This window comes from Meleagris gallopavo, chromosome 4 (genome assembly GCF_000146605.3).
Source record: "Meleagris gallopavo isolate NT-WF06-2002-E0010 breed Aviagen turkey brand Nicholas breeding stock chromosome 4, Turkey_5.1, whole genome shotgun sequence".
Taxonomy (NCBI): Eukaryota; Metazoa; Chordata; class Aves; order Galliformes; family Phasianidae; genus Meleagris; species Meleagris gallopavo.
In genome coordinates, this window is record NC_015014.2 from 61,044,993 (window position 1) to 61,062,959 (window position 17,967).

At 37.0% G+C, this 17,967-nt stretch overlaps 1 protein-coding gene across 1 annotated transcript in view; it reads left to right on the plus strand.

Annotated features, from left to right (window-relative positions):
* Positions 1 to 15,358, plus strand: part of LOC100541754 (lateral signaling target protein 2 homolog) — a 46,013-nt gene extending 30,655 nt beyond the window's left edge. The window contains exons 7-8 of the mRNA XM_010710456.3: positions 4,024 to 5,385; positions 14,323 to 15,358. Coding sequence (XP_010708758.1) covers positions 4,024 to 5,385; positions 14,323 to 14,431 — 1,471 coding nt within the window. The 3' untranslated portion in view covers positions 14,432 to 15,358. The remainder of the gene's footprint in view (positions 1 to 4,023; positions 5,386 to 14,322) is intronic.
* The last annotated feature ends 2,609 nt before the right edge of the window (positions 15,359 to 17,967 follow it).

Below are 17,967 nucleotides of genomic sequence, written 5' to 3' on the forward strand. Positions count from 1 at the left end.
CTCCCTTTATATATTGGAAGGATGCAGTGAGGTCTCCCTGCAGCCTTCTCTTTTCCAGGCTGAACAAGCCTTTGGCCTGTCTTCATGGGATAGGTACTTCAAGCCCTCTGATCATCTTCATGGCCATCTTCTGAACCCTCTCCAAAAGCTCCACATCCTTGCTCTCTTGGGAGCTCCAGACCTGGACTCAGTACTCCAGATGGGGCCTCACAAGACTGAGTAGAGGGGGACAATCACCTCCCTTGTGCTACTGGTCACCCTTCTTCTGATGGAACCTAGGATACCACTGGCCTTCTGGGCTGTAAGCGCAAGAATAATGAAATATAGACAGTTTAGGCACTTTTAAAGTAGGTCTTTTTTCTTCTGTTACTACAGATTTTTTAACTCATTAACTTGCAATCCTTGCCCACTGAGAGTGCTCACAGAACCCTACAAGGAAGATGGAATGAGATATTTCAATATACTTCCAGCAAAAAGGGAGCATTATTTTCCAGAGTCTTTCTCTAGTCTCCATCAACAATAGTTAAGACATGAAAAATAATTCTAATAGTCTTCTGCGAAATATTTTCATTTACATCGCAGTTGTCTGATGTTTGAATATAGAACATCTTACTGCAGAATATGGTGACAGCCCAACAAATTTCTCCATGTAATTCAGTGTGCTCTAAGCTTTAGCCAAATAAATATTTTCACTCCAATATATCCAAGTGTACAGCTGATAACTTTTAAGTTGTATTAGCCAAAAACAAGCCTGTTGTTAAAGGCAGTAAGCATTATGTTTACATACTAGTCAATAGATGTTTGTCTCAGGCAATGTTTTGTGGCTGTCAGCACTGAAAATAGTAGAGATTGTTATTTGTGGAGACCCTCTCAGCAAAAGTATTAAGGGTTTTTGTTTAGGTCTGGTGAAGCTGAACAGCATATGGTCAGTTTGAATATTGTCATGTGTGCAAGGTCCTTGTGTTGATTTTGATTTTAGAATAAAACATCAGCATTGTATTTTATCTATCTACCAGAGCATATGTAGTAGAGTTACTACATTTGATATTTGAACCATTTCTGCCAAACTACTTTAATCAGCCTTACAAGTACACCAAGCATATAACCTGGTATATACCTATATATTTAATTTAGGTGCCTATGACTGAACATTCTTGAGATAAAATATTGCATATGCTGTGTGTGCATTTGTGGCTGCTAGGTGGCGATTTTTTGAGGTTAGCAAATCAGGGATTTTGCAATACTCTTTAGATCTACCCTCTTTTCCAAGCCCCCTGTTGCTTGGTCCTGGACTTCTTACAGCTGATGGCAGGGTCCCTGTGGATTGCAGTGGTGTGCAGTCAAGCAGACTGAAGATTAAATGGTGCAGAATCAGGGGACCTTACCATTTTACATGCACTGAAATCTTTCCACATGCACTAGAAATCAAATGTAGTATACCTGCTGTCTGTGTGTTAAAGAATACAGGGGGAAAGGTTGTGAAACTTGCACACAGTGACTTAGGGAAAATGTTAGTTTTTCCAAGATGGCTGTGTTTAAAATTTGGAGCTGATTTCAAGACTTTTATAGTAAGAGAGCACTGTGATGTTTGTTATTTATCAGCGTCAGTTTCTCAGTGTGCTGCGTTGGAGCCAATCTGCTGGTGCTGCTGTGCTGAGCCTGGCTTGCTGCAGCAGAAGCAGGACACAAATTGCATTTCCATACCTACATCACGTCTTCCAGTGGCAACCCCATAAAACGGAGAGCTGTTTGTGTTCTGTTCAGAGTAAAGACTGAATCATAGGCTGGCAATAGTAACAATGATGCTGCTTTCTGAAAACAGTGTAAAGTGCCAGTCAGAACAAGGAGCAGAGTCCATGAATAAGGCAGATATATGAGATCCCTGCAGCTGGGTTGGGTGGCCCTGTCCTCTGCTCAGCTGGCCATCCTTGAGTGGACATACGGCCTCAATCTTTGTAGAAGTAATTTCTGCATCCTGGATATTGGCAGTAAAATACATTTATTGTTTTTGCAGTACACAGAGTAGATGTTACTACTGGCTTGTAATAGCCACAGTACATTTTAAGACCTTGTCTCATGGCTGAAGCCACTGTAAGAAAAATGTTCCTTGTATTTTCAAGGTTAGATTGCTTCGCTGTGATACCATGCTAATAAAAGGAGGTGAAACCCAACATGCACTTTTCTTAATTTGCTGTTTTCTAAAGCCTCAGTGAAAAGCAAGTGCACCAGAGCTGTCAGGGTAAACTGCAGAAGCCCTCATTACATGTGTCTTGTGAGTAATGAGAGCAGAGGGAGAATTCTTTTTTTCATATGAGCACAGTACTTGCCTGGATCTACTGGCGAGTTACAGATGCTTCAACAGAAAGGAAATGAACCATGGAAGTAGGTTCAGTTTAATTAAACTTTGTGCTTTGACAATGATATCTGCCATTTAGTTTTAAACTTCCACTAGTGAGATTTACTATTTATTTTTGTGTTGTGGTTAACGTTAATTCTGTTCCCAATACAAGATGTTTTAAATGTGTAGGCATTTTAAACATGCCTTATTCCTAATGTTGGCAATGAATCTTTCTTATTTACTATACAGTGTATAACTTCTCATTTACAATATAGTGACAATTGTTAATCAAAAGTTTGTCATGTTGCAAGGAAACCTGTATTTAAATTAACACAGTGAGTGTAGTTTTTTTTAAGCAGGAAACTGAAGGCAATTGTCAGATTCTGTTTTTCCGAGGACAAATGATGTCTGTTCATAGTAACATTTCTGATGTTGTAATTCAAAAGTTGAGCAGCTTTCACATGAATTTAAAGTAGGAATGATTTCCCTACTAAAATAACAGGACTACAACATATAGTCAGACTGGTTGTATACAGCATTGTAGGCGGCATGGGATCCAGCTCAAAATCCTCAAAGCCAACATGAATGTCAGCTGATTTATTTAATTTTTGAATCAAGCTTTGTTTACTTATCCTTTAACTGCAAATTCTCAAATTTTAAGGTGTTATTGGCAGAAACAAAGAGTTCAATACTCAGTGAAGTTGGCCATTTGACTAGCATGCAGTAAATATGTATTTCCAGGATTTGTAGATATATTTGTCTTTACTATGAGTATGTGAAACATTTAATAAATAGATCTGAGCAGTCAGGCTTTCTGTGTCTCTAGAAGGGAAGCTGAGTAACTCTGGGTGACCGGACTGCTGTTGGCAGGACACTTTTATGTGCTGCTTCTAATTTAGAAGCATAGTGTAAATCAAATTCAGATCTAAAACTGTATGCTACATTGTTTTGAAGTTTTAAAGTTATAAGGCATTCAAACATAAGTCTCAACACTTTTTCAGGAGCTTGTAGTCCAAAATTTCATAATGGTAGGAATGCTTTATGTCTCCAGAAAACAGTTTAGTAAATGCTTTTAGGCCCACATGATTCTTAAGATCATGCAAAAGTGTAGCTCCCTGATACTTTGTTCCATGTAGAGAGGATACCCAATTTCCAGTCTTTATTTCACTGAATAGGCTTCTAGGATATCAGCGTTGTGTAAGTGATATTAATACTTTTAATGAGCTCTTTTTATCTGATGGTGTAAGGGTGTGGAACTTCCACTGTATTCTATCGTAGAATAATTTTCAGGATCTAATAAAAAGGATGGCAAATTATTTCTTTACTAATCAAATTTGCAAATTAAAAATTACAAAGCACATCTTATTTGAGCAATGTTTTCACTCTGAGTAGTTGGCAAGAAGATCTATTTTACTTTGATTTATTCTTTGGGGCTTCTTTGCAGGGACATAAATAATTTGGTACCCTGTATTTGCTTGAGTGTTCTCAAAGTCAGACACCAGTAGTCCCACGTGTTCTGAACATGAATGCAAAATGCTTCCTGAGTTATGCAGTTGAAAGCATTCTGTGCTCCCAAGTTCACTTTCTGGATTTCTGTACTGACAGTAAAAGCTTTTTTAAATTGTGTAATGTCAGTGCCTTCTGTAATTGTAAAAGCAATGTCACATGTATTTCTTTATTTTTAGGGATCTACTTCAGACATTAACTGAGGATGAACTGCACACACTGGAGCGTAACCTGTGCATCTCTCAAGATGTGGATTTTCCTGTCAGAACAGATCCTGAAGTACCCTCTGTCATTACACCAGGCATAACTGCAACTTTGCCAGCAAAGGAGCTCTCAGCAAAAGCTGAGAACACAGAGGCTGAGCTGGCTTGTTCAATGCAGTATGATGAACAGGAGCTGGAACAGCTGAATAGGATGGTACACAGAGTTGGAGATGAAATGTCTTCTCTGCTTTCCCCTCCAAGCATCTGTCAGTCTCCAGCTCACAGACCTAGCCTAAGAAATAGTTCCAGTGCAGAAGCTTCACCAACAAGACACCATCTTGACAATTTAACTGATGAAGAGGACAGAGTGTTTTTTATGGATGACCTAGATGGAGCAGGAGAGGCTCTTGCTGGGTTGGATTCAGTAAGTGATACTTTTGCTTGGGTGAATAACCCTTGTCACAATTCAAAACAGAACCTGCAATATAGAGATGCTCTACTGTATGAGAACGGTCAGCAAACAGAGGAAACTTTGCTTTTAAAACACGCAGAAAATGATGTAAGCAATAATAACAATATTGAAGACAGCAAACAGATGTCTGGCATCTCAGTTCAAAATTCATGCAGCTGTTTAGAAGGTCCGGATTCACAGTTATACCTCAATGGTTGGGATGCTTATGCTGATGATGCAGAAATGGCAGAAATGATAGCTCACAGGACAGGGGGAATGAAAATATCTGCTACTGTGATATTCAATCCTAAATCTCCCTCTAGCTCAGAATCCCCAGTAACACCCGAAGCAGCTATTAATTGTGTTCCTGGATCTGCTAATGCGTTAGCAAATGAGGAGGAGGATGAATCTCATAAACTCAGTATAGCTGCCACAAACTGTCTAATTAATTCCTGTGTGTGTTGTGGCAGCTGTGAAGACAGCAGGGAGGAGAGTGTGGAAGGTTTAAAGACTAAACATTCTGCAGGAGGTGTTGTAAATGCTTCGTACACATTAGTGAAGTCTAAGGAAATGGACCATGTAGATAACCTGGACAATTCAGTCCCTGCACAGGAAACGTTAAAACCTGAAACGTCTGCTTTATTAGCAGAAAGAGACTTTGGCAGAGAAGAGCAAAATCTGCCCATCTCCTCTAAGTGCCTGGCACATTCCTCAGGTTCACAGGTAGGAGCAGAAAATGACTCTCAAGGAGAAGCAGAAAGCACTTCAAGTCAGCAGAAAAGGTGGGAGAAGAGAAAACAACTGTGTGAGAGAAAAGTGGAGAATAATGAAGATGCTGGTAGTGAAAGGACAGCAAAGGAAGACACAAAGTCAAGATCTAGTTCAAGGTAAGACCAACTTGATGGTTTGTTAGTAAGACTTGCATATAAACAAATCCTTCTCTCCTTCTTCTTTAGTGATCTGTGTGTAATAGATGATTTGCAATAAATTTGTGCTGAAGGATTAAGTTTTTTATAAATAATTTTACTGCAAGTAACTTTTTGTTGGTTTTCATCAGCTTTTTTAGAAAACTAATAGAGAACAGCTGAGTTTGAAACCAAGTAGACTAATTTTCCCATTTTAATGTAACAAAAGATGTATTGCCATTGTACATTACTTGGTTGACTGTATTTATTGCATTCTGCTGTTTTGCAGAAAAAAGTGTCTAGCAGATACTAAAAAGTTAAATTCTGCATCACTGAAGGGGATGAAATTGTGATTTAAATACATCCCAATTCTTAACTTCATTTAAGAAAACAGGGCTTATCTAATCAAGTTGCCTGTGGGCATGAGTGGATTTGTGAATACGTGTGTCAAAGGAACTTAACAGAATGCAGACACAGCTTTTAAACTTTATTATACCATTTTAACCCAAACTGGTAGAAGAATAGAGGTCATAGATTAATGTTTGACATTTTGTTAAATTAAGGAACTTTATAACACTGAGAGACCATAATGTCTGTGAAAGGAAAAGCTATGCTTCAACTCAAGTTTGATTGGATGTTGGGATCTTACATCCATTTGTAGAAAACCAAACTTTTTTTTTGCTGATTTGTATTTTTATACTTATTTTTTTCTTACTCTTTAGAGAATAACTTGTTTTTTAATGAATAATATTTTCAGTATCCCTAGAGCATTAATATCACAAAGCAGAGGAAAGAAATTAAATGAGTTATTGCTGTCTTCCTTATTTCTGTGATAATTTTCTTTATGCCTTGCTTTGTCCAGTGAAGAGGATGTATGGTGCAGGATTTCTCTTGTTGTATGTGTACAGAGTTCAAGACAGCTTGAACCATGAAGCATTTCCACAATATAAAGGCTGCAGAAATAATCATTTAATAATGTTCCAATTGAATTATGAAATATTTTGCTAGCTGTGGAAATGGAATTAAGAGTTCTTTGGGCCAGAGTTGATTCTTCTTACAGGTACAATACAACTTAGCATGCTTAAAACTCAACTTCTGAAATGAAAACATTATTTTCCTCATTATTCTGAATGGTTGTGATATTAGGCTTTGCAAGTATGATCACTAATAGGGCCTCATAACTGAAACACTGTGTGCTTTTTATTTTAAGAAATAATTCAGAAATCCCTTTGACATTTAATGATTTTACAGCACTTCAAGTAGAATACTGTTGTGTGCTTAATTACAATGTCTTGATAAATTATGAATCTATTACACAACTCAGTTTGTCTAATAATTCCTTTTCCTTGGGTAGGATATTAAGTGAAATTTGTGAGGGCAATTCTATAAAATATAATAAAAATATCTATCAGTGTCTTTTTAGCCTATCATGGTTTGTGTATGCAACAACTTCTTTTCCAAGTCCTTCTGCAGTCCGTGCCCTTTGGGACTTTGTAGACCTGTCATGCTTCACTGATATGATTTATCTTTGAGATTGGGGAAATCACAGCCTACTTGATCATTCTTTGTATTGAAGTTGTCCCATAACTGTAACCTTTCATTTTGTCTTTCTCTAAACTTTTCTCTATTATACTGTTTCCTTTTAGAGATAAGGGAATCAGAACTACACTTAGTCAAGATGTGGGCAAACTGTGGATTTGTGCAGTGACCTCATCATTTTCTAAGGTTTTTCCAGTGATTCCTAATATTTGACTTGGGATTTTTTTGGCTTATTGCTGAGTGATGAGCTAGTGGTTTTTGCAGTTGTCTGCCAGCTCCCCAAATCCCCCTTCTGAGCTCGGAGACCATCGGTTTAGTGAAGCTTAAGTTCTTCTCCCAGTGTTTATCAGTTGAAGCTCCTGCCATTTTATTACCTGTTATCTGGTCTTTATGATCCTGTCCTGTTCCTCAGTCTGCCCTTGTTCTAGTGCTCTTCAGACCTGCCTGTTCTCCCCATTTCTGCAGGACATAATATGAGAACAAAACCCCCTCAATGACCTCCTGCTATTTTGAGAAGTGCTCATTTAACAACTCCTCCCACCTTATGGTCAAGAATTATTTACCCATTTTGGGACCTTTCCTCTTATACTATAGCTCTTTAATTATGATTTTGTATGTTTTCACCATTGCCTCTTCCACAGTTCCCTTATTAATTACAGCTAATTCTCTCTTCTCATTATGGAGACTGGAGTGCCTCTATTACTACTTAAGAAGCAGCAGTCCATTTTGCCAGAAATGGGGAAAGTGAAATGAAAGGCATTTTGATGCTAGATTGTTGCTTCTTTACTGGAAACTGTTCTGATGTAACTCCTCCAGTGTATTCTGTGGGAAATGGAGGTGCTGGCGTGGTCTATCAAGGACATTAGCTTAAAAAAATTGAGTGCATATGTTGCTCCTTAGTTTTCAGATACATGTATGCCTATTTATATACTGGGTTCTTGCCTCTGAATCACGAGTCATGTTATCAGGAAGAGAGAACTCAGAAAACACAACTTTGTGGACCTTTTCTTACTTACGCTGCCTGAGTGGTGACTAATCACTGCTTTCCAATGGTATTTTTAAATTGGAAGACTGTATTAGGCTTCTGTGACTGCTCCCTGTTGCATGGTTGTGAATGCCAACTTAACCAAAGGGGAAATGTTTGAGACAGTGGATAATTCACAGAATGATGGACCCATTAGCTAGAACAATAAGCAATCTAATATACATGGAATAGCTGCAGGGCTTGCTCGTTCATCAAATTGATAAATGTATTTACTTTCTAGTTACTGTAACTCAGAAACTAGGAAAAGAAAATTTTCTTTCCCTTGACTGAATTAGGCAGCTATCAATGTGTATGCTGTGACATAAACTGCTTCTTTTAGTAAACCTGTTCTTATTCAGCACAATATGATGTTATTAGTATAATTTCAATGATCCTGTCAGGTTTACTGTAACTAATCCTTTAAGTCTGAAATGCCTTGTATTTCTTGATCTAGCATCAATGTTCAGTGGAGCTTAAGGTAAAGATTAAACGCTCTTCTGCTTAAGATCCAGGCAGTGGTGTGTCTTTACTGCTTTGGGTCCTTTGCTCCGTTATTTGTTTGCACAAAGAACACAGAGTTTTGTCAGCAGGATTAATGTTATACAAATATGAGAGGCACTGGCAAAAATGTCATTCGTATCTGATCTGCTGCAGGTTTCTAAATGCTCATTCTGTCAGAATTTTTTCCCTCCTTATTTCTGACGGAAGAATGTACAAGGACAAATAAAGATAAACACATTGTGTTTATTTTGTCTTTAGTTGGTGTTTTGGAAGTTTCTGGCTTTCTGTTTTGTTCAGCATTGATTTGTCCTTGTAAAACTTCTGTTACTTCTACAGATACAGTAGGAATTCATACTGACATGCTGTGGTAGTGTTTTTGTGCATCCGTCTTAAACACTTGGTTCTGTGGCATATTCTGTTTTCTATATACTGACCCATAACAATTTGTGTGTAAAAAATTCTTAAATACAGTTCCTCTCCTTTCCTCTGTACATCTGTTATGTCTAACTTAAATCATACCTTTTTTTTTTTTTTACCTATTTTCTGTGACCTGAACATATCTGATGAGCATACTACTCTTAACAAAGCCTTTTACAGTGCAGCTGAGACTTGGCAAAAGGAGCTGAGATTGGTGGCGAGGAGAACATCTCATCTGCATTCATTCTGCAAGTTCTAAGTGTATCCACTGGCTGCTAGATACTGACACTGTTTGCATTTCTTTGCAAAGGCTTAAAAAATAGCATAGCTTTGCCATATGCTTTTGCAGTGTAAGGAAAAGGAATGAGACATCCTCCTCCAGAAGAGCGTGTTTTGCTATTTACTGACCTGTATTGCAATTCTACAGTGAGATTAATAATTTAATTTTCTCCTTCTTGATATTCAACATATCCCATTACTTAGCTTCACACTTCTAAAATAGTAGTCTAAAAATTGTAAAACTAGAATATACTTAACATGGTTATTTTCTCAGCATGTTAGAATGGCTTTGTAAAAAGATGAACACTTGTTTTATACAGTAGATGTTCTAGTTTTGGTGTTCTATTTTGTTCACTTTAGCAACATGTGACGTGCTTACGTTTTCTTTAGGAAAACTTTTAAGATACTACAGTCATTCCACCACTATTAATGGATGGAAAACAATTGTTTGAATCTGGAGTTTGGATAGAATTTACTTCAAAAAATGATAGTAATAATTAAAAAATCCTTTTTAGCTTGTCTTCGAGTTTATAGCATTTGATTTTGTAAGTGGCTCCTCTATCAAAACTAGATTGATATAGCAATACAGAATAACTCGATTAAGTGTATTAAATTCTTGTCTTCCCTATAATATTCCTATCACAGGAAGACTTAAGAAGATTGTGCCTGTCTTCACATGACAATTTGCCTCTTCCAGAGAAATTAATGGACAGCTGTGCTTGTTCACAAAAGCAGTAACACGTCTGCTTAGCCGGCTTGTATTGATTAGTCTTTTATGTAGCTGTTCAGGAGAAAGAATTTATCATCCTGGATGATTTCATCATCAAGAAGGAAATAGTAGCTGATTGGGGAAAACATACCAGCCTTCTGATTGCAAAACTTTTCTTAAGCAGTCTTTTATCTGTCTGTTGATTGAAATTCCTTTGTTCCTCTGCTGGTATTCTGTTTCTTTGCTATGTAACCTTTTATTCATGCAACTGAAAAAATTCAGATGTAATACAAATAAGTTCTTTCAATCCCTCCTGCTCTGATTGATTTCTTTTTTTAACAAGACAAGTCTGAAATTAAAAGTGACAATGTGTGACCTTGTGTGTTCAACAGGGAACAGATTCCATGTGGTATCTGATAACATAACTCCTGTTGGGAAGTATTAGCATACAAATAAAAGGTGTCAGTGTTGTAGAGCAGTTTTCCTCTTACTAGGTCCATATATCAAAATGCAGCATCAGGGAACTGTATTAATTGACAACGTACATATCTATATGTCTAGTTGGTAAAACAATGTTTTAGAAGTCACTTTTCTGAGTTGGTTTGGCACTGCTGACACGAGGCATTAGGGTTAGCTCTCATGTAGTGTGAGACAGACCAAGAAGGGAAGTGCTAATTAACCAGTATAATGTGGAATATAATTGTAACTCAAGTAGTAAGGTGCACAAGGAAGGCATTCAGTGAGATGACATGAGATTTAATTGAACTTCTAGGAAGCTGGAAACACATTCCAATAGAAAAGAGCACACACACACACACACACACACACAACAAAAAAAAAAAAAAAAAAAAGACAGGACAAAAGTGGCTTTGATTTATTCATTTTTTATTTAAGCTTACCACAGTTGCAAAAAATACCAAAGATCAGCTGTAAGTAAGTGGTTTGGTCTGATGGCAGCGCATGAAAAGAGATCACCCCATGGCCCTTTGGTCTGTTGCCTCAGATCTTTATTCTGTCCTTATCAGAAGTGCTGAATAATTTTATTTTGGTGAGTATGGATGGTGGTTTTATGCCATCCTAGAATGCAATTTTAAAGTTAACACAGTAGGCATTTAAGGGCTCACAAATGAAACAGAATTTTGCCACTTTACATAATTGGAACACAGCTTCATGAATCCTGTGAGCACAGAGGTCCAATGCAGCCTGGCACTGAGTTCACGTGAGTGTGAAATGCCATGAAGTTCAGCTCACACATGGGCTGGTGTGGGAAGGAAAGAGAAGCTGCTCTGTGGGTCTGCAGGCTGCCACAGAACCTGCCTGTGTCCCTTCCTATAACTGTGCTAATGGACACATGCACCTTGCTAGCATCAGCTGTAACGGCAGCCACGAGTTGGGAAAAGCAGCTCAATTCACATCAGTACCTACAGTGTCAGGCAGGCGCTAATGAGAAGAAAATTGTGTGAAGAGGTGTCCCGAATCTGTGTATACTGAGGAATAAAAATGTTGTGAATATGTCAGAAATCTGTTCTTAAAAAGTTATTTTATGTAGTACCGAGAAAGGTGTAAAGCAGGCTTCTCATTATTCGATTTCCATTTCTTGGTACTGAATAAACACAGAATATCTGGCTCTGAAGCACTCCGGTATGAATATCAAGTGGAAATAAATATAAATAATAAATATTATTTTCTGGTAGAAAAATTCAATCTGCAGTGGTACAAATAAGTGCGAAAAATATTTGCAGAGTGTAATTATCTAAATGGTGTGGGTTTTTTGTACAAGAAACTGACCTGTTTGAGCAGGATTTGTGTAGAGCATCTCCAAACAACATTACCAAGTGGTTACCGACAGCTGGGTGAGATCAGCGGGTGGCTCCACCTGGCCAGGCTCCTACAGTGAGTGAGAGATAAAGCAGAGGAAAATGAGGGCTTTATGAGGCAGTGACAATCAGCTTTAAGACTTAAAAATAGACGGGTAGTAGAACTGAAGAGAAAAAATTATGCTAGCTGTTACGGCTAACAACTAGTCATAGGTGACTCAGACATCCATGAAAGTGAAAATAAAGGTACTGTTAAGATTTTTGATAATGTGCACCAATCTTATACCATTCAATTCTGTGGTTCCTCTTTATGCTTATCCACCATCAGGTCCCAGTCCGTTGTGCTCCAGCCCTCTGTATCATTTTGCCTTCTGGCTTGGACCATACTATCCAAAAAATCAGCTGAGGATTGAGGTGATATTGTTCTTGGGACAGAGTTGCTAAAATCTCTCTTAGCAGAGAGATGATACTTAGGGTGGTGCTGGTTTGTTTTAGTCATCTTCTAGCCTGAAGCATTTAGGTCACAGAAACATACCTCGCTCTTACAGAAAGGAAAAGTGCTGGCCTGTTGGTCTTGAGTATAACTGAAAAATTCAAATTCTAAAAAAAATATATATAAGAAAAACCACATACAACCTATGAAAGTGAATTGAACTTAGGCTCTTAAATAGTCTCATGATTTTTTTTCTGTGTACTGATTTGATAAAATATATTTGCACTGGATTTCAAACATATCAGGCAGAGCTTAACTCTCAAGAAAGCACTCAAAGATAAATAACAAACCTTACCTTTCTCAAAAGTGTTACTGCCCAAATCAGCAGGGAGGATTGCTGGACTACAAAAAACTGGAAATGATGGGGAGGTGAAAGAACAAAAGGAGATGCTAAATTTGCTGGTCATTTTCTGGTGTTGTTGTTTAAAGATTATTTTATTCTGAATGATACATTTCATCTTTGCAAGACAGTTTCTCCTGCTCAATCATGCTGTGAAATCGCATTCTAATATCGTTTGGTTTTTTTTACATCCTTGGCACAGAAGCAAAAGTACGTTCTAGTGGCATGACCATGTTGTAAGATTGGATGCCTAAGGTGATGAAGTATAAAAGTGGAAGCCTTTATTTAAATGCATGCATCTCTTCATAATGAGCGGAATTAGCAAGGAAAATTATATAAAATGAATAAAAGTTAAAAAGATTTTTGTTCAAGTCTGATAAATTATTTTCCACTTGCAACAGTTCTCCTTTTAATCAAAGCATATTATACTTGGAATTTGTTTTCAAATTGGCAATCAGAAATGAAGTACACGAAGGGGTCCATTTTGCAAGTGATTAGTGGGAGGTATGCAAACAAATCCTATTATTCCATAGAGGGATTAGAGCACATACCTTCTGTATGCTGCTTTGAAGAATTCCTTTTAAGCATTCTTCCAGACTTTTAGCTGAAAAACAGCTACAATAGTAAATTTGGTAGAAGGAAAGAATTTGGAACGCAGCTGGTTTGAACATGTAGCCCACGTGCTCCTACAATTCAGTCAAGCCTAAGAAATCTGATAGTTGTGGAGGAGGAGCAAGGTAAAAGAATTGTGATCTATTTGATTCTTTCTTTTAACTACTGATATTTCTTACATTTCTCTCTGCATTTTCCAAATATTTCTTTTGACTGAATTTTTGAGTTCAGCAGCCTTGAGTAATTCTTCTGCGCAGCTTAGAGTTCATACAGCTTTGATACATTTGCTCAAGATTACATATTTTCTTATCTTGTGTAATTTAATTTTCCTCTGCTTAGTGCAGTTTTCAGTAGCTGAGCACTACATTGCTATTGAAACAAAAAATTGGTCTTTCCAAGACCAGTTATGAAACTACTTTTAACCTCCTAATCCCAGTTTGTGTTGTTAATGTGACATGAGATCTGAAGCAACGTACCACTTAAAGGCTTTTCATTAGTCCAGAGACAACAGAAGCAAGTTGTATAGCATCAACTGAAGTTATTCATGTTCTTTGATTTAGTAGCTAGTGGATTTCCTTTAACAAAGTCTCCATGCTTTGTCATGGGACTTCTACTCTGTGCTCATCTGGTTGATGTAGAGCCACAGGCTAGAGATGAACGTATAGCAAGTCCTCATCTCCTTTACTAAAAGTCAGCTGTCTGCTTTCTCATGGACTTTTTCCTTCTCATTCTGTGAAAATCTTGACCAAACCTGTGGTATTTCAGAAGTTCTTGGATCTTACTGATGAAGATGATCTTGCCTTGAAGCATACAGTGACTTTATGGACCTCCAGTGATGTTATGCCTTTGTTATAAGATTAAAAGAGTGTGGGTACACTGTTCTGTCTATGGCTTATGAAAATGCAAGATCCTTGGTTCTTTCCTGTATGATGTAACTGTATGTCATAAATTAAACTGAGGATTTTTATAAAGATGTGTGCTCACCAGCTTTGCCAAATTGCCTGTCCCTTTGGGAAGAACCCCAGGTAGATATCACAGAGGAACAGAAAATACACTTATCAATTTACTTTTAATTCTGTATATTCAATGACAACCCACATGTTACCACACTGCTGTTTTTTTTTTTGTTTTTATTTTTTTGCCTTTGTTCTTTTCAGCAGTTCATTTTGTTTCCATATGTTTTTTCAGTTCTCAGGATGGCTTACGTGATTCCCCCCTCAGCTCCATCTCCAGCAGTGACTATGAGAGTGTTTCTGTCACTACATGTAGTCTCTCCAGCATATACGCTCTGAGGTAATAACTCCCTTCCCAGTCAGATTTGACTAATTGTATTGCATTATGGTTGGTTGAAAATTTTCATTGAGTTAACAATCAAGTGACAGCAACACTTCTGAATATTCTTCCTTTGGAACAGCGGATGCTTTTTTTCCCCAGCAGTTGTCTTTAGCACTGTTGCAATTAAGAGGCAACTATTTTCAGAAAAGTTTTAATGCATGTTTCATTGAATTATACGATGTGTCAGTGATCTTCCTCTTATTTGTCCATGTAGAATTTCTTGAGAGTCTGAAGGTTTTGGCTTGAACTGCGTCGAATGTCTGTCTTAGGTCTTGCATTTTTAGAAAGCATGTTTTTTTTTTCCACTTAACTTCACTTAGTGAAGAATGCAGTAGTAAAGTGAGACCTGCATGCCAGCCAGATAACTGCAGTATAACTTCCAATGCTTTTTTGGCTAAAGTTGTTAAGAATACTGGTTTTACCTTCTCATCTTCTGAGCCTGCATGTGAGGGTTTTAACTTCAGTTTGTTTTGCACAGAACTCCTGCAGCAAATAATAGAGAAATAAAGATTAGAAAAAAAGTTACTAAAACCTGATTTATTTGACTGTTTTCAAGGTATGTATGCCATACATGTATGTCATGTATTGCATACACTCTACTCAATAACACTGTTATTCTGGTACAGGTAGAGAGGATACCACAATTTCAGTCAAGGTAAATCTTCCACTGCTACTCATCTCCCCTTTTTTCATCCATTTATCTCTACAAAGTGCTTCATTTTAACTCCAGGAATTCCTGATTTTTGTATAGAGTTGAGAAAAAGAAGGCAGTAAAAGTGATAGAGGAAATATTACATAAAGTAATAAGTATTTTCAGGATATTCTCACCATCAGGCTCAATATTTTTATATATCCAAGTTTTAAAAGGGCGCATAAGGGAAGGAAGATGCAGCATATCTGTTTTTCATGTTTTTTGTTTTGAAATACACTAACTTTTAACTGTTATTCAAACAAAATTCAATTTGCCAACATGAGGTGGTTGCCCTCTGCTAAGGGCAGTGGCATGGAACAGACAGTTTGACTATTTGAATGGACAACAGAAATAACCTCAGTGATTCTTTGGGCATATCTGAAGTAAAGTAAATGAATCTTCCTTCGTTATGCACAGTGTCTTTTTTTCAAGGCCTTACTGTGCTGCCTTTGTATGCTGATATTGTACTTGTCACTGTGTTCAGTTATCCTGATGATTAAATAAACTAGATCTCTCTCTTCTCTTTTTTTCCCTTCATTTTTTTCTTAAGGTCTAGCTTACAGGACAGTATTTTTGTATTTGAGCTTTTGCCCAGTAGATTATAGCATTATATCATCCCCAGGTATCATGTAGGAATTCAAGTTATTAATTTTTCTATATCTCATTGATATTGCTAGGGATCTAGCTATTTTAGTTAATGAGCCTATAGAAACAGTTAGGTGCCTGCTTGACTATACAGGTGTGAATTGATTTCTCCTTTCGAAATGCTTACACAGCTTAATTTGGAAAAAAAAGAAAAAAGAAAAAGAAATAAAGCTCCCAAGTCTGACTGCTTCAGAGAAGTTCCTACATCTGCGTGCGTAAAAATGGAGTTTTCAGCACATCTTTATATTACATTTCAAAATTATTTTTACAGGCCTCACTATTGTCTTGCATTATATAAAGTGTTTTCTTAAGCTATGAAACAACTTAAACAGAATTTTGTTATCTATCTACAACAACAAGAATGCTCTTTGCACAGACTATGCAAATGTTCTTGTATGAAATAACCAAACTCTCCCTGATGTCATATGCCTACTCAAAATAATACCTAAAATATTTTCTTCTTTTTTCCTCTGAAAAAATTTTACCATTTCACTACATCTTCAATTTCTTTCTGTATTCACTTGTAATCCTAACAGTTACTAATTTTAAGATTTTTTTTTCTGAAAAATGATTAGCGGAAGAGTTAGCATACAGTGTTGAATGAACTAGTTTATTAAATAGCATAAATGTAGTGGATTTGAAACATTGAAGTATGGTACATATGAAATTCCACTTATCTGTGCATGCATTGTTTTCCAAGTGGAGAACCAAAAAGAAAATTCTCACTCCATACATCCTGGAGCACAGTTTGACTCATGCTTCATTGTTTGCTGTTTTATTTATAATTGGGAAGAAAAAGCAACAGACACTGTAGGATCCAATTGGGATCCTGTAAAGGAGGCGCCTTCAAATCTTCTCCATCTTCAGTCAGTGCTGTGTAGTTTTCTGAGCTAGATTCATCCCTCCTAACTTTATGCACCAGACCAATACACCTCAATCAGTTTTGTTGCTCTAGGTTCCCTGTTTCATCAAGGGAGAAAAACAATTCTTAGTTCGGTTTTTTATTCAAATGCATCTACGCCACAAAATTTCAGGCTTAAATCAGAACTGTGATTATTTATTATTACCGACTGTCCTGATGAAATATTTGCCTGTAGAGCACGAGTTGAGGGGCAAAAAAAGAAAGTACAGAGGATTCCTGAGGAGGCTTTGTTAATGAAGTTTGATTTGTTTATTTCACTTGTAGCAATCTGGTTAGATAGTTGAACTAGAAGTTAAAATAAAACTTTTAGAAGTTGAACTTTCGTCCCTGTTCAGAAGATATGTTGCAAAATGTAGTATACAGATTTGAGATCCCTATATATACGTATCCAACTTTCTCGGTGAAGAGTAAATATACTCTATGTATTTCAGAAAGTTCCAGAGAAACCACGTTTTTATGCAGACTCGTGAGTTTGCATTATCTTTCTCTTACATCAACGTGAATGTGGAGTAATACAGCTTACTTAAGTGCAAATTAGATGTTTGTAACTACAGCAGGGAAAAGTGGCAATTGGTCCATTGTTTATATGAGCTCTGGGAAATAATGCATCCTGGTCTTCCTTTTTATTGGTATCTCTTTCCTGGATGTAATTTTTAGAGCAATTTTTAATATAACTTATTGTCAATAGGCAGCTAGTGCTTCAGTACAATGCTGGGAGCTTATGCATTTCATTGTTAGAAGTACTAAAGCCAGTGGCTTTTAAAAATAAACTGTTTGTAGAAATTTGTTTGTCTGTCAGCTTTCAACATGCATTAAAATTATCAGGCAGGATCCTGAGGGAGCCATTAATTTGAGTGGAAACAGAAGTGAAGGCTAGTTGTGTGCTAACTGAATGAGATAACTTGATATGCCAAAGAACCAAAGTTCTTTGAAAGACTGGAGCTGAAAATGGCCATGAAACACAACTTTTTGGAATAACGAGGGTGGGAAAATGAGGCAGAAGAAAAACAAGTAACTATAATTATTTGACTTCAAGCCGCCTTGGAGTTCTTTGACAAAAATGATGCAAAGGAAGAAGAAACACCAACAAATCTGCATTCAAGTAATTAGCCTGCCTAAAGAACATGGTAAAGCCTACTTTTTCATTTTGGGATTGTGATAAGTCAGTAAATGGTAACTTTAAAAAGTAACTTTCCAAAGCAACTTTAATGATGCAATAGATGCCTTCACCGGTCACTTT